Source organism: Typopeltis vanoorti, chromosome 19, assembly GCF_054136105.1.
Source record: "Typopeltis vanoorti isolate ZY-2024b chromosome 19, IOZ_Tvanoo_1.0, whole genome shotgun sequence".
NCBI lineage: Eukaryota > Metazoa > Arthropoda > Arachnida > Uropygi > Thelyphonidae > Typopeltis > Typopeltis vanoorti.
This window is the reverse complement of record NC_143567.1, coordinates 16456726-16480029: the sequence shown is the minus strand read 5'-3', so window position 1 is coordinate 16480029 and position 23304 is coordinate 16456726. Positions and strand designations below refer to the sequence as shown.

Genomic DNA, 23304 nt, shown 5'->3' with positions numbered 1-23304 from the left:
ATTTTGATGTACTTACTAAACTGAATATTTGTGTTACTTATAAGAAAGTTTGTTGTTGTTTAAAAATGTTGAATTTTGTGTTTTGTGAAAGACTTTCTCTTAGCGCTAATGGATACAGCGAGTCAGCCATTTTATTGCAGTGCGTAGTTTCTGACTTTTGTGAAGTGCGCATGCTCCCGGAGAGAACTTGATGTGTGATTGACAGCTGACAAGGAAAGCGTTGCGTATCCAAGTTACAGTTGTAAACAAGAGAGCGTTCGGAAAGTTTTTAGAACACTGGCCGAGGAATATTCAAGTTGGAAGGAACTTGATTTTTTGTGTGCGGCAGTCAAAAGAATTTTCATAATGTATTCCGAAAAGGGAATAGTGAAAATAACAGGTTTCAAGCAGGAATAAGTAATGAATAAAAGGGAAGTCTTGAAACTATAAGTTTTATATAAATTGGCCGGTAAATATTCAAGTTAGAAGAAACTTGATATTTGTTTTTGTGTGTGGCAGTCGGAAGATATTTTATAGTGTATTCCGAGAAAAAGGAATAGTGGAAATAATATGTTTCAAGGAGAAATAAGTAATGAATAAAAGGAAATCTTGAAACTGTAAGTTTTTAAGGTGGAATAAGTTAAGACTGTCAATTTAGTATTTGTGAATGAAAGGAGAACTTGTTGCTTACATTCTAAAGTGAATGTTTTTCTTAGAGAAAATAATGATAAGGAAGTTTTATAAGTATTAAGAATGCCTGAAAGTGAAAGTTTAGAAAATATATTGAATTAAGAAGATTTTTAGGTATTAAAGGTGCCTGATCTGATGAGTATTACTACTAAAAGGAAAACAGGATATAGTCAAGAAGACTTTATGTATGTTACATTGATTGATGAAAAGGATCCTGAAAATGAAGTACAGAACCTTGTAACTTCTGGAAAAGAGCCTTAACAGAAAGAGAAAAAGACTATGAACATTTTTTTGTGATTGTGAAAGAAAAAGTGTTTAGTCTTAAGAGTAAGTTTATATTTTTAAATAAGGCCTTGGATCCATATAATCTGTAGTTATAGTTATGTATTATTACTAGAAGTGTATATATATTGTTTTAGTTTTATTAAATGTGTTTATTTTGTACTTGGTATTGAGTCAATGATTAGTTGGATTCTGAAAGAGTGAGTTAAAGTCATTGCACCAATTGGAGTGAACTCTTTGTGCAAATATAATAACATATAGGGACACTCGGAGTCAAAATAAAAATAATTGTTAGTAAAAGAGATTTATATAATAAATCACCTCATAAGTATATAGTATAATTATTAACAAAGGCACAGCCGGTAGACAAAAAAGTTAATATACTATAGAGGGAATATAAATATTTATATAAAATTATAAAAAAATAACAAAGTGATGGTAGTGGTGGTGTTACAGTGAGTGATTCAGTTACCTAATCTAGTGGTATCTACCACTACAGAAGGTAGTCCATTATGTCTAGGAGAAAACAGATGCCAACCCTGACCTACTTCTATATTTGTTTACTCCTATAGCTCGATGGTTTAATGCTTATGACTGCACAATACCTTCCAAAATGTTAACACACCAACTAATATGACAAGTAATAAATTTAGTTTAATCCTTTATCCAAGTGTGAGAGAACAAAGTTTGCACCTGAAAATATCTTCAGGACTGGGGTAAGGTAGTACAACACCGGGCAACTTGTAGCAAAGGTGGACCAAGCTAACATCACTTCTATCTAAGTATCTCCCATAATGCAAAACACATCTCCTTGCAGATAAGTATAATGTTTTGCATTAAGGGAAGGGCCACTACCCAGACTAGTTTCAACCTTTATTGAGGTCTCTTCAGTGGGAGTCAGGCTCAGAAGTGGAGATACCAGGCAGAAGCAATGGCGAGGTCATCTATACCTATAGGAGTTGCCAAAGGGTATGCCACTTTTTTTATTAAATTACTCTGGATTTAGAGAAAGATGTTGAAAGTTTATTTTACACTTGGTTAGACTATAATAAATTTAGTTTAATCCTTTATCCAAGTGTGAGCAAACAAAGTTTGTGCCTTAAAATATCTTCAGGACTGGGGTAAGATAGTACAACACCGGGCAACTCGTAGCAAAGGTGGACCAAGCTAACATCACTTCTATCCAAGTATCTCCCATAATGCAAAACACATCTCCTTGCGGATATGTATAATGTTATGTATTAAGGGAAGGGCCACTACCCAGACTAGTTTCGACCTTTATTGAGGTTTTGGATAAAGGATTAAACTAAATTTATTATAGTCTAACCAAGTGTAAAATAAACTTTCAACTTTTAATATGACAAGTATATGTAGAAAGTTCAATTTATTGCAAGATAATTAATAAGACCTGCCAAAATTTCACATCAATATCAAAGTCTTTGTGACTTCTGGCTATTCACAAAACTGAAGACCACCGAAAAGATGTAGATTTTCTCACGTTCAACATCATGTGGTGACAGTAATAATCAAAAGCATTCCCGGAAGATGAATTCCAGATATGTTTTGAATAATGTCAGTATCATCTAACTAAGCACACTGCTGCACAAGAAAATTGCTTCAAAAGTGAGAATAGCCACTAGACTACAGGTAACAAATAGTTTTTAAATATTCATTCCGGGAATTTGTCACACTTCATACTTCCTGTGTACTATATTAAAAATATGCACAAAAATATCAAAGGTTAGAATCACAACCACAAAATAATGATGAACAAGGATTATATAAAAGGTCACAAATTGATGCTGCATTTGTTGTAAAACAAATAACATAAAACTCAATAGAATATAGAAAAATCAATATTTGCATGCTTGACTGTCTTAAGAAAAGGCTTAGACAGAACAAGATTAGAGAATTTTAAATGTACTAGCATCAGGAAACATACCACTGCAAATTACTGAAATGATCAAAAATAAATACAGAAAAAAATGAATGTATAATAAAAAATATCACAATGCAAATATGCAGAAAAAAATTCTATACAGAAAGAAATCATACAAGACCATTCTTTGCAGATCCATCTGTGATATAATTATGGGTAAAATAACAGAATTTAAGAAAAATAATTAAATAGAAGAAAAATTTAAAAAAAAAGAAGAAAATTTAAATTTGGTTGGATATTGACTGTGTTCGAGGCTATATGGTGATTGGTCGATAAATTTTTCCAAATATGGTTTAGAGCTCGTGTAAAATTGCTGATTTTTATCTATTTTATTGTGTTTTTCTCTTAGAAAATTAGGGAGTTTGAAGAATAAATAAGGTAGAAGTCAAATGAATGTGTAATCTTATTAAACAAGATATTCATAAGAAACAGATCATGTGGAAGGAATATCATGTGCATAAGGATGACATCTGTTATGAAAATTATAAACAGCAGGCTAGAACAGTCACGACTGTTGAACGGAAAGCTAAGTCCGAGTATGAAAAGAAATGGGCTCTGCTAGCTAAAGACAAACCACAAGAATTCTATCAATACGCTGCAAGTAAAAGAAAGAATGAATATGAAAGAATAACTCTTCTAAATGCAGATCGGATGAAGGTGACAGATGCAGAAGAGGTTGTTCAACTAATGAGTGCCCATTTTGCTAAAAGCTATTAACCTGGTGTATGCAACATTGAGCTCATTGCTACCTCTTCAATGAATGAAGAAACTCAGGTGTATGAAGAGGAGATATTAGAGCAGTTGCACAAACTAAATAGCAATTCGGCAATAGGGACTGATGGTAACCAGCACAAGTGCTAAAAGAGAAAAGTGTTCGGCTGAACTGGCTATTCCTTTATATAATTTGACCAGGCTATATAATTTGAGTGTCAAAACAGGGAAGATTCCAAAATGGAAAGAATGTATGGTAATCCAATTGCACAAGGGTGGTGCAAAGATCAATGTATCCAACTATCAACAATCAGTATCTCAGGCATGGATTTTAGAAAAATTGGTTAGGGCTCACATTCAGAAATGAGTTGAAAGAGAATCTCCACTTTGCAATGAACAGCATGGGTTTACTAAGGGAAGGTCATGTTTTAGCAACTTGCTCATATTCTATAATAATGTTACCACTGAACCAGACAATGGATACACCATGATACTTTTGGATTTTGCAAAGGCATTTGACAAAATACAGCATGGAATTGGATTATAAAATATTAATGTGTATAAGAGGATGGCTGACTGACAGACACCAAAAAGTAGTATATGGGCATTATGCGTCATCAAGATTTAATGTAACCAGTGGTGTGTCATAAGTCTTTGGTCCATTGTTATTCAATCTATACATTCATGGCACATCGGAAAGGATTTGACAGGAAACATACAGCTATTTGTTGATGATACAAAGTTAGGTAGGGTAATCAGGAATGTGGCTGATATGCAGAACTTGCAGAATGATTTGAACAGGCTGGAATTATGAGCATGGAAAAATTGATATTAGTTCAATTTCAGTAAATGCAAAGTCATACACTTTGGCATGATTAGATATCCAATGTCATATTATATTGGTGAGATTATGCTAGAAGAAACTGATCAGGCTAGGGATCTTGTAGTATTAGTAGATGGCAAGTTGAAGTTCAGGAGCCATGTAGCAAAGATTGCAAATACAACTCAAAAGATAACTGCAATGCTGAAATGAATTTTCACATGTAAAGATAAGGATGTCATTTTGGCTATTTACAAAGCCTTGATAAGACCTCACTTGAACTATTGTGCACAGGCCTGATCTTCCGGTTTCTTCTGTGATTCTGATACAGTGGAAAAAGTGGAAAGGAGAGTGTTAAAAATGATATCAGGATTGTGGAGTACTGATTATAAAGACAGATTGAAAATTTGTAGACTGCAGCCACTAGCAAACAGGAGAAAGTGGAGTGATATGATTGAGACTTACAAACTCTTGAAAGGATTATCATCATCAGTTGCATCAGTCTTGAGATTGGTAGCTCAGCAGCAATTTCCTCCATTCCACTCTGTCACTGGCTTTCTTCTTAACCTCCTGGTATCTCCTCAAACCCATGCTGTCTTTGACTTGGTCAAGAAAGCTTTTCCTTGGTCAGCCTCTTCTTCTTTTCCCCTCTAATTTGCCTTCAGTTATTCTTTTCACAAGCCCATCATGTCGAAGTATATGTCCAAACCACCTATCTCTTCTAATTTCGATCGATTTTATTAGAGTTCTTGTTTTGTTTATCTCCCTCAGGACTTGTTGGTTTGATTTTTTTTCTGCCCATTTTATTTTGTTCATGCGACGCCAGCACCACATTTCAAAAGCCTCCAATCTTCTTACATCTTCTCTGCCTAGAATTCAGGTTTCACATCCATACAGTGCAATGCTCCATATCAATGTCTTTACTAATTTTTTTTTCAATTGTAGATTGAGGTTTCCTGTTAAAATGCTTTTCATCTTAGAGAATTGGGCTTTTGCGTTGTTTATTCTTGATCTCATGTCTTCTCTTGTTTTGCCATCTTCTGTTATTAGGCTTCCTAAACATTTAAAGCTTTTCACTTGTTTTATTTGTTCCCCACTGATGTCTATATGCTCTGATAGGGATTTTGCCTGATAGGGATATTGCCTGTAACAATGATTTTAGTCTTATCTGTGTTGATTTTCATTTTATACTTTTCAAGGTTATTATTTAGTAATTCTAGCATTGTTTTTAACATTCTTCTGTTTTCTGCTACAAGGGCTATGTCATCAGCAAATCTTATACACATGACTTGCTCACCATTTATCTTTATGCCACTATTTATTTTATCTTTAGTTTCCTGAATGGTCTTTTCAATATATAAATTAAATAAAAGTGGTGAAAGTATACATCCTTGTCTTACTCCACTCCTTATATTTATTATTTTCTCCTTATCAATGATTTTAATTTGTCCATTTTGATTTTTGTAAATTTGATAAATTATTTTCCTATCCTTCAAATCTATGCCGATATTACTTAGACAATTTAGGAGTATTTGCTGGTTTACTTTATCAAACGCTTTCTCTAAATCAAGGAAGCAAATGTAAGTATTTTGACTAAGGTCTAATCTTCTCTCTATTATTGTTCTTAAACAGAGTATTGCCTCTCTTGTTCCTTTATTCTTTCTGAATCCAAATTGGTCTTCATCCAATAGACAATCTATTTTTAAATAAATTCTATTTTGAATAATTTTTAGCAGAATTTTGCTAACATGTGGGATTAAAGCTATTGTTCTAAACTGGCTGCATTTGTTTGCATTATTTTTTTTTTGGTATTGGTATTATGGTTGATTTCATAAACTCCTTTAGTATTTCTCCTCTATCATAGATTTGGGCTATTAATTGATGGAGTAAGGTTTATGTCTCATCACCTAGATTTTGTAGCAGTTCTATAGGAATATTCTCTACACTGGACTTTTTTCCTTACTCATTTCGGAAAGTGCTTTATCAGATTCTTCTCGCATTATTGGGGGTCCTAGATTATCTTCATTTTGATTTTCTATGCTGATATCAACATCAAGCTCATCGCCATTATAGAGATTTTCAAGATAATTCTTCCATTCCATTAATATATCCTCAGATTCTATTAGTAATTTTCCATTTTCATCTTTGACGGCATTGTTTTTGCTGTTCTTATTAATCTTGAAAGTCAGTTTGTTAATTTCTTTATAGGCTTTCTCTATGTTTTCTTTTTTAAATAATTCATCTATGTTATTACACTGTTCTTCCAGGTATTCTTTTTTGGCTTGTCTACATTTTCTTGTAATTTGATTTTTAAGATATTTGTATTTGGCCACATCTTCTTCTTTAACAGAATTTTAATATTTTCTTCTTTCATCTGTTATCCAATGTTTTATTTTTTCTTTTTCTGCATTTTTCAATAATTGATTTGATGGATTTGTAATTAATTCTTTAATCATATTCCATTGGTTTTCAATATTATTCTGACTATTTATGTTTTCTGGAATGTTATCATCAGTTGCCTCTTGGTATCCTCTCTTTACTCTTTAATTTTTCAAGGTTCCATCTTATTGGTTTGTATTTTTGGATTTGTTTCCTGTTTCAGTTCTGTTTTCATTAAGAGAAGGTTATGGTCACTACTAATACCTGGATAGCTTTTGCAATTTTTTATTTGGTTTCTGTATCTTTTCTTGACCAATATATAATCTATTTGATATCTATTTGAATCCCCAGGTGCTTTCCAGGTGTATCTTCTTCTTTTTAGAACTTGAAATAGTGTATTTGCTATAACTAACTTTTTGTGTACAAAATTCTATTAATTGCTTTCCTCTTTCATTCCCATGTCCAAGACCAAATCTTCCTGACACATTATCATTGCTCTCTTCTCCCACTATAGCATTCCAATCTCCCATTATTATTGTATTGTCTCTGTCTTTAAACCAGCTCCAGATTTCTTCTATTTCTTCATAGCTATGTTGTCATGTAGACCATTATAATATTGAGGTTTACTGGGTCATTTTGAATGCTTATTGCCATGATTCTGTCACTATAGTTAATTATTGTAGTGATTAACTTTCCAACTTTTTTATGAAGCATTATTGCAACACCTGACTCGCCCTTCTTTTGTCCTGAATATATTATCCGAAATTCTCCACTCCTAAAAATACTCCTGAAAGGGTTATACAGGATTTCAATTGATGGAATTTTTCATTTAATGGAGGATGGGTAAAGGAGAAGAAAGCATCCTTGGAAGCTATGAATGAATGAATGCCACCAAAAAGAAGGTAAGGGCTAGAATTTTCTCTCATAGAGTGCTCCGTAATTGGAATAGACTGCCATTGGAAGTTGTGTGTGTGCGTGCAAGCAATGTGAATGAATTCAAGAATAATAATTTAAGATGCAACACTATCGGCAAGATTTTTTTTTTCTAAGTTACATCTGTCATAAGCATCCATGTGAAATTGGTCATTCTATCAAGTAGTTTGTTTTATACAGCTGTCTGAAGCAAAAGTGTTATCCGTATCCCTTGAAATGAATAAAATTGAGTATTGTGCGGTTATAAAATTCTTTGCAAAACAAGGTTTAACACCAAAAAAAAAAAATTTCATTTGAAGTTCATAAAAGTTTATGGGCACTCTTCTCCTTCATTTTCAACAATTAAGAAATGGGCTGTCAGGTTTAAACGACATGGCCATACCAGCCTTGAAGATGATCCACATGAAGGACGTCCAAAAAGTAACAACACACTAGAAATCATTGATCAAGGGCACGATATGATATTGGATGACTGGCGAGTCAAAGTGCGTGAAAGTTCTGAGACAATAGGCATTTCAAAAGAATCCGTAGGATATATTTTGCATGAGAATTATATGAAAAAGCTTTGCGCAAGATGGGTGCCACGCATGCTCACAGCAGATCAAAAATGTACTCGCATGAAAATCTCTAAACAGTGCTTGGAGTGTTTTAACAAGAACAAAACAGATTTTGTGTGTCGAATTATTACTATGGATGAGACTTGGATTCACCATTACACACCAGAATCCAAACAGCAGTTAAAACAGTGGATAGAAGCTGGTTGTTCAGCACCAAAGACAAAGTCAGTTCCATCGGCAGGAAAGGTCATGGCAGTTTTGGGATGCTAAAGGCATTTGGTTTATTAATTATCTTGAAAAAGGTAAAACAATAACCGGAGAATATTATTCCGATCTTTTAACCAGACTAGACAAAAAAATTCGTGAGAAAAGACCCAGTTTGCAGAAGAAAAAAATCATATTTCATCAGGACAATGCACCTGCCCACAAAGGTGTTTTGGCAATGGGAAAATTAAGGGATCTGCACTATGAATTGTTGAAACATCCATCCTATTCCCCATATCTGACTCTCTCTGACTTCTATCCTTCATCCAAGTGTGAGCAAGGTGGAGCAAGCTACCAACACTCCTATCTCAGTATCTCCCATAATGCAAAACACATCTCCCTGCGGATATGTCTAATGTTATGCATTTGGATAAAGGATTAAACTAAATACACTTGGATAAAGGATTAAACTAAATACACTTGGATAAAGGATTAAACTAAATTTATTATACTCTAACCAAGTGAAAAATAAACTTTCAACATCTTTCTCTAAATCCAGAGTAATTTATTAAAAAAGGGTGGCACACCATTTGGCAACTCCTATAGGTAGAGATGACCTGCTAATGCTTCTGCCTGGTATCTCCACTTGGGCCTGGCTCCCACTGAAGAGACCTCAATAAAGGTCGAAACTAGTCTGGGTTGTGGCCCTTCCCTTAATGCATAACATTAGACATATCCGCAAGTAGATATGTTTTGCATTATGGGAGATACTGAGATATGAGTGTTGGTAGCTTGCTTCACCTTTGCAAGGAATGCCCTGGTGTTGTACCACCTTACCCCCGTCCTGAAGAGACTTTCAGGTGCAAACTTTGTTTGCACACACTTGGATAAAGGATTAAACTAAATTTATTATGTTGCAGAGTAGAGTTAAGTGCTCTCCTGCAATGAGTCCATGGAGATGTCACATAATAATAATATGCAGATGACAGACTATTACATGTGCAAAATGAAGATCACTTCCAGTGGCAATTATTTAAATTCCGACAGATATGTAGCAATTTTAACATGGAAATATAAACAAAGGAAATGAAAACAATGATAAAATAATAGTAAATACAAAAGAACCAATCAGTTTATCTACATCTTATTGGTTAAGATGTAGCTTAAGCTAAATGGAAAATATTATAAACAGGTTTATGAAATTTACATACTTATTGCACACACTTGTGTGTGCAATAAGTATGTGCAATAAGTAAAGACTTAATGGTGAAAATATAACATAGACCGAAGTAAAAGAAATAACTTTGGAAGGTTATAAAATTCTAGATGTTTAACTCAATTTGGGAAAATAAAGATCACACACACACAAAAGTAATAATCCATTAAGCAGTAGTCTGACCAATATATATGAAATACACATATTTCACCAATACACATGTGAAAGAAGCACATAAAAAATACAAGAGATAAATGCACAAAATTAAAACATTTAGATAGTTAATAAAACAAAATTTAATAAAATAAAAAAAAAATTATGAAGATGTTAAGTTTAAATACAAGTAACAAATGAATGGATAAAAAATGAATAACTGAAACTTAATTTTTGGCTACTTTGTAAGGTACTTTGTGGAATCATTTAATTCAAACTATAGTAATCATTTTGTAATATGTATTTAAAAAATTAGAGTATGTTCTTCCACAGATAAGGCAAGATTTTTCTAGTTTGAAGGCTAAGAAATCAATTTTTTATATATTTGACATTGTTAAAAAATTGCTTGATTAAAAAGTTTTTCATTACAAGATTTTTTTACCATTCCACAATTGTGATGCCTGTATGCTGCAATGGTACTAATACACATCCCTTCGCTAAAAGAACATCTTTGTGAATATTCACAGATGAGAAATTTAAGTCATTTTAACTAAGGAGGATGAAATGACTAGTTAGATGAATAGAGCATTAAACCAACTAGAGAAATTTTGCTAATTCTTGCACATTCGGCAAAATACTATGTTTTAAGTGCCTAGAAACCAACAGAAGATATAAGAAAAAAATTTTACTTACCTACATGCTAATGTTTATAGGAAAATAAGCAGATGATTCTCAGTCATAGGACAGACTGACATAAAGTACAGTAATACACACTTCCAAAACTAATATGTTATGAAATGCACCTGTCCAAACTTTGTTATACATAATCCCCCCCCCCCACCCTTATCCACAGTTTCAGTTACCCACGGTCAACCCCAATCTGAAAATATTAAATGGAAAATTCCAGAAATAAACAAGTCATACATGTTTCAAATTGCATGCCATTTGAGTGATGAAATCTCTTGCCATCCTGCCTGTGATACAAATTATCCCTTTGTCCAGCATATCCACCGTGTATACACTGCCCACCCATTAGTCACTAAGTAACTGTCTTGGTTATCAGATCGACTCGCGGTATCACAGTGCTTGTGTTCAATTAACCTTTACAGTATTTTACTACTTTTACTGAAGTGTATAGAACAATTATAGTTTTATTTTATTATTGTAGTTATTACTGTTAATCTCTTACTGTGCCTAATTTATAAATTAAACTTTATCATAGATAGGAAAAAACATAATATATGTAGGTTTGTACTATCTGCGGGGGGGGGGGGGGTAGAACTATCCCCCATGGATAAGGGTGAACCACTGTACATGCACTGGTGCTAAGTTATTAGCTGTGAAAATATTAAATACCTTTTAACTGAGCTGCAATTACACCTTCTTCATATGGTTTCATGAATCCTATGATTCCTACGTTATATTCTCTGGCATACTTGTCAAGAAGTTCACGATTCCATTTATTCATATGTAAGTACTTCTCAAGATTTTCAAAGACAATCACAGCAAATTTTCCTTTGTCAAGATTGGTCAGAAGAGGGAGACTCTTGCCACTAATTTCTATTTTAAATCTGAAAAGAAAATTATGACCACTGACATCATTCTTATTTAGCAAGTGCCATCATTAAGTACATAAAGCACTTTAATTTTTGTCAAATAAATTGTGCCAGCAAAACTGAATAAATGAAATACCAAAGTAATAAGAGTAATTTTCCAGAATATCATTCTTAGGACAGGATCTCTATGCATACACTAAATTCTCATATGTATTCAGATAGGAAGCTATCCGAATCCTCTCGGTATTCTGATTACCGGTAGAGAAAAAGTTTTGAAAGTTTTTTCACTTGGTTATAAATTAAAGATGTCAAGAAAGTATATTCTTGTTAAATCCTTTAGCCAAGTGTAAGCAAACAAAGTTTGGATGTGAAATATCTTCACAACTAGGTTAACTTGTATACAGACTTCATGTTAGTGAGGTGATTTCACATTAATTGCCATAGAATCCCATAATGCAAAGCATACACCTTTTTGGGTGTGTATAATGCTACTGCATTATAGGACGGGCCAAATACCAGGCCAGTATTTGATTAACTAGGTGATTCCTCGGATCTTCAATGAGTGACCCAAAGTATCATTTTAACAAATTAACTCTGGATTGCTTACAAATACTCTGCAGTGGTTCCACTCAGAAATAGCTCATCTCCCCAGGGAAAACATCTAACAAAAGGCCCAATAAATGCAGGCCTCAAGAATCTAATGGAATGCAGTGATCAGGACCACTTCAGCAAATTCCCCACATCCATAGAAAACCAAATCAGTAGGAGCCAGATCCAGAAGAGATACCAATGTTTAAGTAATACAGAAGTCATATATTTCCCATATACAAGCAGTGAGTGAAAAGATGTAATATCTCAATATTAAAATACTCTGAATTGGAGCTAGTTGTTGAAACTTTTTAATCTTGTTTATAAAATAAATTAGAGATAATAAGAATTCATATTCTTGTCAATTCTTTATCCAAATGATTTCACATATGAAGTCACTAGCCTCTATCTACAAGTAGCTTAGTCATGAAGATACTTCACATACAAACTTTGTTTGCTTACACTTGAACAAAGGATTAAACAAGAACATAATTTCTTGGCAACATTAATTTAATTTACCAGTGGAGTTATTGATAATGATCAAGTGCAGATTAGGAGCATGAAGAAAAGTAAAAAACAGTACATATATTTCCAAAGAAACTAAGTCACAACACGAAGATGAGATTTTCAGAGCATATCATATATTCAAATGATTTTGTTGAAATTCTCAGATAAATCATTTTACAAGATCTTGTGTATGGGATTGCAAAACAAAAAAATACCCTAGTATTTTAATCTAGTATTACCATATTATGGCAGTAAAGCATATGGCATTTTCAAAATCAAGTGGAAAATTGGTAGGATACTGAAAGAGAATCAACAGAAATATCACAAAAATTATTCTGCAAGATCAACTACAAACAAGGAATGAAATAAACTCCGTGGTAAAACATGTGTATCAGACACTAAAAATATAACAGTTTAATGCATTTAAAATGAGAAGATGTCCAAGGTTTGTTTTCCAGGAGGTAAAATGAACAGAGTGATTGAAACACTGGATATGAGGAGTAAGCAAGCAAAGGAGTTGGTAGTGGTATTAAGGACAAATGACTGATTGAGCACAAGGAAAATGTAAGATAAGATATCAGGATGTTGTTTGACAATGATCAAAGATAACAGTGTGATAGGAAAGGTAGTCAAGCATGATGCATAGGTATGACAGTGATAAGATAAGGCAGAGAGGCAACAATTATTATTATTATGTTAGCAGAAATATTATTATTATTATTATTATTATTATTACGGGCAACTCCAGGGAGTCATTAGACTCATCGAGGGAGGCCCCAAATCATTTTCATCACAACTATTCGACATTCATACAGTATCTATCATACCTCGCCTTAAACTCATTCACTGTCACAGCATCCACCACAGACTCAGGGAGCGCATTCCACTCATTCACTACTCTAAAAGTAAAGAACCCAGCTCTAACACCTTTACTAACCACTTTTGCCCAGTTTCCATGGATGTCCCCTAGTCCTCCCACAACCAGCCCTGTTCTCAAAAATATCTTCTGAATTAATTTTATAGAAACCCTTCAGTAATTTGAATGTCTCAATCATATCTCCCCTCCTCCGCCTATCAACCAATTTTTGCAACCCACAAATCCTCAACCTGTTCTCATACGGTTCATTCCACAGACCTGCTATCATCTTGGTCACTCGCCTCTGGATCCTCTCCACCTCCTCCCCATCAAGAAGAAACCTAGGTGACCAAATCTGAGCACAGTAGTCGAGATGAGGTCTTATCAAGGCTCGATACAGAGGAACAATAACCTGCTTGTCTCTGCTTGTCAACGTATTCTTCAGCAACCAAGTGATTTGATGAGCTGATTTGGCCACTTTTGCAATGTGTCCCCTAAATTTCAATTCCTTATCCACCAACACTCCTAAATCTCGTGCCTCATCAATTTCCTGGAGCACGGTTCCACCAATGCAGTAAACTGCCTCCCATCTTTTCACCCCAAAATGCATAACCTTACATTTTGCCACATTAAATTGACATCCATTCTCCCTAGCCCAGACCTCCAATCTATCCAAATCATCCTGCAAAATTTTGACGTCATCTGCATTCACTATTGCCCTACCCAACTTCGCATCATCCGCAAACAAATGAACTGTTCCTCTCAGATCCTTTCCTATATCATTTATGAACAAATTAAACAGCAGTGGTCCAAGAACAGATCCTTGTGGTACACCACTAGTCACAGGCCGTCTAGTGGACTCTACTCCTGAGTAAACCACTCTCTGATATCTCTCCGTCAACCACCCTCCTATCCATCTCACCAACCCTATGTCCATTCCCATATGCTGCAATTTACTGATTAGAATTCCATGTGGTATCCTGTCAAAGGCCTTAGCAAGGTCCAGCAGAATCACTGTAAACCCATTACCCTTATCCAGTTCAGCCGTCACTGTGTTATAATACGTGAGCAAGTTACTGAGGCATGACCTACCCTTCACAAAACCATGCTGTCCCCGATACAGTATCCCATTTTCTTCTATCCAATCTTGTATTTTCTCTAAGACCTTGATAATGATTCCTGTTATGCTGATTGGCCGGTAATTTTCAACAGCAGCCTTGGAACCACCTTTGTGCAGTGGAACTATTTTCCCCTCTTTCCACCCCCTTGGGACTGACCCAGTCCTGAGGCTCAAATTAAACATAATGGTCAAGGGCACTGATAATTCTTTGGCCGCTTCACGTACGACACGAGCTGGTATACCATCCAATCCCACAGATGTATTGACATTGAGGTTCTGTAATAGACTAGTTACCTCTACCTCATTCATCACAATTCCAGTATAAGCTGTTGGTTCCTCCATTTCCGCAAAGCCACCACCTGGATGATATACTCTTGCAAAGTGCTCGCTCAGTAATTCCACAACATCGACTGATTCAGTTACCTCCCTACCCTCAGCAAATATGTGAAGAGAAAGGAGTGCAATTTGTTAATGTGTGAAATGAGTTTGAAGGAAGAACTGAACTGTATAAGGGTGGTGGATTACATTTGAATGGTTTTGGTGTGGGTCATTTAGAGAGACTGCTGCGGGAAATGAGTAATGAGTGCACAGAATGAATCTGAGCAAGTAAGAAACGATGTGAAAGAGAGCAGAAGAGTAAGGAAGAGTAAGGAAGGACACTCGTGCTACCCACTTCTTATGAATGAAGAAGTGGGTAGCCTGGGAAGTAGGGAAAACAGTTGGATTTGAAGAAGGTTCTGGGATGAGTAAAGATAAAAAGAAATGGCTCAAGGAAAGTATGGAGAAGTCACAGCTAATAAGTGATATCAATGAAATTGATTTCATTGATATCACTTATAGATCCAGTAGTGAGCTGTTATGCTTGTATACGAATGCTAGAAGTATCAGAAACAAGGGAAATGAAATGGTTGCATTGATTGAGTTTGTTCACCCAAAAATTGCTGGAATAAGTGAGACATGGTTGGATGTGGATGACATACTGACATCTTTGCAGTTATTAGATAGAGGTGAATAGAATGAAATACTTACTCAGATATTGCTATAGACCTGATAATATGGAGGGTAGTGACCAGAAAATGTATAAGCAAATTAGCCAAGCAAATGGGAAAAAGGGTGATTTTAACTACAGCAATATAGAGTGGGGTGACAAGATAGCAACCAGAATTTAAGAAAATTAGTTTAAGTTTTTGAGGGATAACTACCTCAGGCAGTGTGTAACAGAGAACACAAGAGGATTGAGGATCTTGCATTTGATCATCTCATCAGAGGATGCTATTATAAATGAGGTGTCAAATCTCCCTCAAGTTGATGAGAGTGACCATGAAGTCATTACATGGGTCGTTGTCAGCCATGTAAGGACTTCTGTGAGGAAAGGGTATGTGCGGAACTACAAGGCTGGTGATTATGATAAGCTTAGGAGATTATGAAGTTGTAGCATGGAATGAGGAGTTGGATGGAAAAGAGATTAATGCTGCTTGGATGATATTCAAAAACTATCTAGATGAAGTAATGTCTAAATGTATTCCCAAGGTCAGAGGGTTAAATAAGGTAGGTGTGAAATGGCTGAATGAAGAGATTAAGTATGCGATACAGCAGAAAAACGCATTATGAAGGAAACATAAACTTGCTTCAGAATTTTGTGCAGATGATATCTACAATGCCGATGAAACAAGCCTGTTTTATCACATCACAGATGGTTCCCTGACCTACAAATACTGTCAGGTTCAAAGAAAGCAATGGATTGCTTAATCACATTATGTCATTCAAGTCAGGAACTGTAAAATGGATGCTGATGGCGATGGAGAAACTCCTAAGCCTTGATGTTCTGATGGGCAGTTTATGAGTTCTGCACTATACTAAAAGAATGTATGGATGACTAATGAAATTTTTACGAAATGGTTACCGAGTTGGGTTGTGGAACTACAACGGAAGTCAAGGAAAGCTCTGCTGCTTTTAAGAACTATGTGGTGCTCTCATTTACAGTTCGAAAAATCTGAAATTTTGCCTCTTAACATCACATTCTTGGTGCAGCCAATAGATATCGAAATTATACAAATGATGATGTATTACAGAAAGTTAGTAAACTATATCCTTGATAGTACATCCTCTTCAACAGCCAATGAAGCTTATTTCTTACCAACTATTGGCAAAAAAATAAGCAACAAGATGACCTGAGAATTATATTGTTTATTCTGGTTTTAAGCACTCAGACTTGAAAATGCTAAATATGATCAATAGAGAAAATGAAGGACTTCATTGTGTTCAATGTGTACTCCTGATTGCATTTCTCTTGAACATTTTCTACTACTGTTCCATCATTACTTGTTTATCCACTCTCCAGCCAACAGGCTAGTTTAAATTCCATGCTGGGCATGGATGTTTGTAAGAGACTGTTCTAGACAAGCATGATAACAATAGCTCTTTGAGTTCACAGGGCTTGTCTTGATTGTAAAAAATAAATAAATAAATAAATCTTTCATCTTCCATTTACCCTCTTTTACCTTGTGGTATCGAGGATTCATTAATCATCGGACCTCAAACTTCACAGGATAAAGTGTCAGCTTGTCGTGTTGAGTTCTCAGGCCAGTTTGCCTGCTTTGGATAAACTGGGGGAAAAACCCTACTGTCCATACCCAAGACCGGCTAACTTGGCTATGGCTGAGGAAGATCCTTCAGCTCCTCATGTCACCGACGGGAATCAAACCTAGGACACTCCTTCCCCGGGTATATGGTTGTGAAGTGCACAGCCACTAGGCTAACCGAGCAGACAAAAAAACCCCAAATGTCCAGAATACTTATCTTCAGTGTTTATATCACCTTCTGATTTCTTTTACAGTACTTTTTCCTCCATATCTAAGCTTCTTCAATTGCCTCCAGAAAATTTTGTCACCATCCTAATATTACTTTCTATATTCTTCCAGTTTTTCAATGACTTTTGTTTAGCTAGTTTTAAGCATTTTTTGCTTTCTTACATTGTTCCTGGAGTGGTGACTCAATTGCTAGAAACTTTCTATATGATTTATTCTTTTTCAGGATTGCAATTTTAAGTTCTTGAGTCCACCAAGAAGTTCAGGTTTTTCTATCCCTGCAAACAACTTCACCAATGTGCCTTCATGGCTGCATCAATCAATACTTTCTTCAGAGTTTGTCACTTATACATCAAGTTTTATTCTTATTTTCAAAATCTTTATATTTTTATATTTTAGTACAGTTCACCTCTGAAAGCTGTTCCACTCTAATTTTTTTTCACATGTATTTTCTTTTCAATATGACATTCATTTTTGTCCTATTCAAAGCTAAATGGTAGTCACCTCCTATTTCAAATGCCCTGAACACTTTTTTTTGTATTCTCAACCAGTGTGAATATATCATATTAAAAATGACATATTCAGTGAGAATTTTCTTATTTCTTGTGTGTTTTCTCCATGTGAATTTGCATGCATCTTTATATTTTTGTGTACTGAACAGAAATCCAGCATGTACATACTATTATTATTAGCTCTGTCCTTTTCTCACAATTTTTCCAAACATTCCTGTAACTCTGGTATTCATTTGACTTTGCTATTTAGATCTGAAACAAGAACTTAACAGCAGAGTATCAATTTTTTTTTTTTATCTTTATGCTGGATGTCTTCTCTAATGACTTGAAAAATTTCTCTACTTTATCATTAGAAATTTTTGTAAGACTGTAGGCACAAATAAATTCCATTGTCCAATCCCCCATTTTTATGTTTGCCCACACTTACTTGATATTGCCTACAATTCAAGATGATCTTTGTGTTTAGTGTTGAATACTATAGCTACTCCTCCCTTTCATTGCTGATTATTGTTTGAATATAAGATTTTGTAGTTATTTAGATAATTATTATTATTATTCAGGCCTCAATGGAGTCAAAAGACTCATATGGGAGGTTCCTCCTAGGAAACACAAAGTCTATCATACCACTCCTTAAACTCGTTGACTATTCTCACGCCCACCATTCTATCAGGCAATGCATTCCACGGTCAATCACCCTCCATGCAAAGAAACCACACTCCTCACCCTCTTGCTCACAGCTTCTTTCGTAACTTCCAGGGATGGCCCCTTGTCATCACTCCTTCCTCAACATAAGTCGTCACTTATCATAAGCAGTACTCCACCACCATGCTTTCCCTTCCTATCCTGCAGAAAAATGCTGTACTCTGCTACTTCTATTCCTGTTATTATATCCTCTTATGTCAACCATGTCTCAGAGATCCCAATAATCTTTGGCTAGGCTGATGCTATCAGTGCCACCAATTCCTCTTCTTTATTCCAGATACTCCTGGCATTAGTATAAAGCATAAACATGCCACTGTTTCTATACCTAGCATTATCCCCCTCTAGATTCTACTGTTACCTGGTGTCGTTCCCCTTCCAGGTACCCATTCCCACAAAAGGCCACCCCTGCTACCATCCACCCTGAGGATTCTAGTTTCCCTGCATTGACACACCGACTTCAGAACAGTAATCCCTCCAAATACCTACGTCCTTCCTCATTTAAATGCAAGCGGTCTCTTGCATACAATTCCTTTCTGTCCTCAAATGCCCTCCAAGCATCAACATATTGCAATCCTCTCTTCTGAAACATTCTAGCTATTATGGTATTCAATATTACTGCTCTTCTGTTCAGCTCATCACTATCATACCTAGGCAACGCACACTATCTTTCCTCTCTGCATCTTCTTTTGTACAACCTCAAGCAAGTATCTCATATCTCTAGCTGCCCAATTTACATTACCTCTCAAGTTATTCGTTCCTACCATCACAATCATCTCATCCACCCTTTCACTCTTCTTAATTGCCATAGCCACACTTTCTATCGTTCCTCTAGGCAAACACTCTTCACGCATACATTACACATCTTATCACCCCATTCCTTGATTGCTCATATACATACCTCACTCTCTCTCTCCTCTAACACTTTCTCTCTGTGTTCCCCTACTAACCTGCCTTCCTAACATCACTCTATCCCTGGTTCCAGTGCTCCCTCGCATTCATCTCATTCCCTCTTTCCTACTGTTTCCATTCTCTCCTCTTCTATCATTCCCATAACTCTCTCTCTCATTCTCTCTCTTCCACTGTTCCTATTCTCTCCTCTTCTATCATTCCAATAACTCTCTCTCTCTCACTCCTACTCTGATTTGCCTTGCATTCGTCTCTTCCATTCGTCTAATTTCATCTTTCACACTTCTCATCTCATTCCCTAGACATTCCGCCTGCTCTTTCAGCTCAACTCTCTCTCTCTATGCAAGTTAGCCACTCTTATTTGCTATTCATCCTCCCAACTGAGAACCATCTCCAAATCATTCATTCAACTTCACAATCATTCAACCTTTCCACACTCCCCACTCTCATTATTTTATTCACATTTCTCTCACTATTCTCGCCCTCTATCATACCACTCATCTCTCTACGTGGAGAATCTCCTGCCTCTGACTCAACGAGGTCAGTTATAGTCATCTCTAACTCACCAAGTTCCTCCCATTGCCTGCATTTTGTGCATATGTATTTCTCCTTCTCTCACCTGCCACATATACAACTGCTGAGACACATATATTCCACAACTCCCGCATGCTACAAAATCCCATATTATATCATGCAAAATGGAGTCCTTAAATGGGGGAGGCCTTGGTGATACGCCATTTGCAATTTTAGCTGCCGCCATTATTTTGAATAATGGCAGTAGCAGCATTATTGTGAATAATGCCAAGTTAATGCATGCAGTTAATAAATGCTAAATAAGTATAAGTAATCCTCGTTGAAAGGCTTATACGCTGGTTATACATAATTATTAATTGACTTAATGAATTCACAACGTACAATAGAATATAAATTAAATTAAACTTTAATATATATTTCCAATAACTATATAAGTAAAAGTTAACTATAAGTATAAAACACATTTAAGTATACTAAATATCTAAATAATGAAAACTTATGTTATCTTCGTCTTCTCTTCCACCACTATGTTTCCAACCCCTCTTCTCGGTAACAAAAATACACTACATAGAGACAACAACTAACTCCAAAAACAACCACTGAAGGACACTTGTATTACAGAAAACAACGTAGCACAAATCTCGATAGAAGTCACACTATTCACCGCTTATAAAAGCACTTTTTTCAGCACAGCTCAAATTCCTTGCCACGTTCTCATAACTAACTAAATAAGACCTGATTTAGTCATCTTTGTAATGAGCATAAGGAGCAATGATGTTAATTCCCTTTGGGAAAATTTAAATGAACTTTTAGCTTAGACAAATCAGTGGAGGTTGTCGTTTTAATATTAATAAGTGCAAAGTATTGAATTTTGAAGTGTAGAAATATTGGAAAGATCTTTGGGTAATGGATGACAGTGGGCTTAAGCTTAGAGGCTATATTGCAAATGTTGTGAAGAGTGCACATTGCAAGAGTATGCAGGGATAAGGAAGTGGTTGTGCCACTGTATATGGCACTTGTCATACCATACTTGGACTACAGTGTTTAGATCCAGTGACTTAGTTTTCACTCAGATGTGGGAACATTGGAGATGGTCCAGAGACCAGAAACTAAGGCAATATTGTGACTCTGGAATGTTGGTTATGGAGAGAGAGAGAGAGAGAGAGAGAGAAGAATGTAAATTACAGAATTTTGTGATAGAGATGTTTAAGTGAGTGAAGGGATTTCATCAGGGGATTATACAAAACAGTAGAAGGTAAGAAGGAAAGGAACAAGAGGCCATTCCTGGAAGTTGGGTAAGGATATGGTGAAGAAAGGTGTCAGGAGTAGATTTTTTACATGGAGAATTTGTGGATGAATGGAGCACATTACCAGAATGCACTGTGAATGTAGGGGTGTTTAGGATTTTAAGGTTCAATATGATAAGTATACTTTTGGTTGAATGAACCTTCCAACAATGAGTCTGCCAACTACACGAAGGATGGTGTGATAATAATAATATTCTTTCGCAATCAAGCCTATGCAAAATAAATTCCTTGCATAAGGTAGGTTCTAAGTCTGCAATGGTGGTAAAAATACTGGAAAAATTGGTCAAAAAGAGAATTCAAGAAGAATAGATCAAACCTATCTAAAATTAAGAGATATTCGTATTGAAATTGTAAAGGACAATATTTACCTTGGCCAATTAGTTTTAAGAAAAAATAAGATAAAGAAATAAGTAGACAAATCGCACATGGAAACAAATAATTTTGGCTGGATAAAGATTATCTGTTAGGAGATTTACCTGTATGCCTAAAAAGAAAGCTATTTAATATGCAGATTTATTCCAGTGTTTACCTATGGAAGTAAGACATTATAATTTTATGTATTGCATTTATATGCACTATTACAATCAACTCTTGGAAGTTTATTTTGCACTTGGTTAGACTATAATAAATTTAGTTTAATCCTTTATCCAAGTATAAGCAAACAAAGTTTGCACCTGAAAATATCTTCAGGACCGAGGTAAGGTGGTACAACTAGGCAACTCGCAGCAAAGGTGGACCTAGCGCTCATCACTCCTTGTCTCAGTATATCCCATAGTGCAAAGCACATCTCCTTGCAGACATGTATACTGCTATGCAATTGGTCCACCTTTGCTGCGAGTTGCCTAGTGTTACCACCTTACCTCAGTCCTGAAGATATTTTCAGGTGCAAACTTTGTTTGCTTACACTTGGATAAAGGATTAAACTAAATTTATTATAGTCTAACTAAGTGCAAAATAAACTTCCAACATCTTTCTCTAAATCCAGAGTAATTCAATATAAGGTGGTACAGATCGGTAAATAGGTAAATATGACCTCTCCTATTGCTTCTGCCTTAGTATCTCCACGTATGGGTCTACCTCCCACTGCCGAGACCTCAATAAAGGTTGAAACTGGTCTGGGTAGTGACCCTTCCCTTGATGCATAGCAGTATACATGTCCGCAAGGAGATGTGCTTTGCACAATGGGAAATACTGAGACAAGGAGCTAGGTCTGCCTTTGCTGCGAGCTCCTAGTGTTGTACCACCTTACCTCAGTCCTGAAGATATTTTCAGGTGCAAACTTTGCTTACACTTGGATAAAGGATTAAACTAAATTTATTACAATCAACTCTCACTATAACAAATTACTGAAAAATACAAATTGAAAGTTCTACAGATATAATGCTCTGCTAAAAGAAATTCATTATATCAAACTATCCACTATAACAAAATTCTATTACTATAGTCTGTATGAGTTTGCTATAATGAAAGTCAACTCTATCGCCAAACAACATAAAAAACAATTTTTGTATCCTCAGTGCCATTTCTAACATTTTGTGCTTCTAAGGCACTTCTAACTGAATCAATGCATCTAGATCTTGGTCTTCTTCTTCTGGGTCTATTTACTGCCATCTTAGCATCAAACACCTGTTTTGCTAACCTTTCCTCACTCATTCTATTTAAGTGGCCATACCACCTTAGATTAGCCTTGCTTACACATTCTTGAATGATAACAATGTCAAGTTTCTCTAATATCTTCATTTATAATATGATTTTGCCATTGATGTCATCTGTTCACTCCCCTAATTTTTCTCAGAACTCTCATATCTGTAGTCTCTAGTCTTTGATCAAGTGTTTTATTTCCACCCCAACTCTCAGATTATAACTTAAAACCGGTTTGAACACTCTCTTGTATACTGTTAGTTTCATGTTTTGGCCAATTTCGCTCCTCTCTCTCTCATTCCATATAAACTTATTCTACTGGCTCCCCACCATAACAGCTTTGCTTATTCTGTTGTTATTTCCAAATTTAATTTGTCATCTTCACTAAAAACTGTACCTAAATAG

General features: G+C 35.4%; 1 protein-coding gene across 1 annotated transcript in view; it reads right to left on the bottom strand.

Annotated features, from left to right (window-relative positions):
- The window catches only part of LOC150095880 (bifunctional heparan sulfate N-deacetylase/N-sulfotransferase-like), a 161022-nt gene that overhangs the window by 112853 nt on the left and 24865 nt on the right, over positions 1-23304 (bottom strand). The window contains exon 3 of the mRNA XM_090409150.1: positions 11220-11434. Within this exon, the coding sequence (XP_090265276.1) occupies positions 11220-11434 (215 nt within the window). The remainder of the gene's footprint in view (positions 1-11219; positions 11435-23304) is intronic.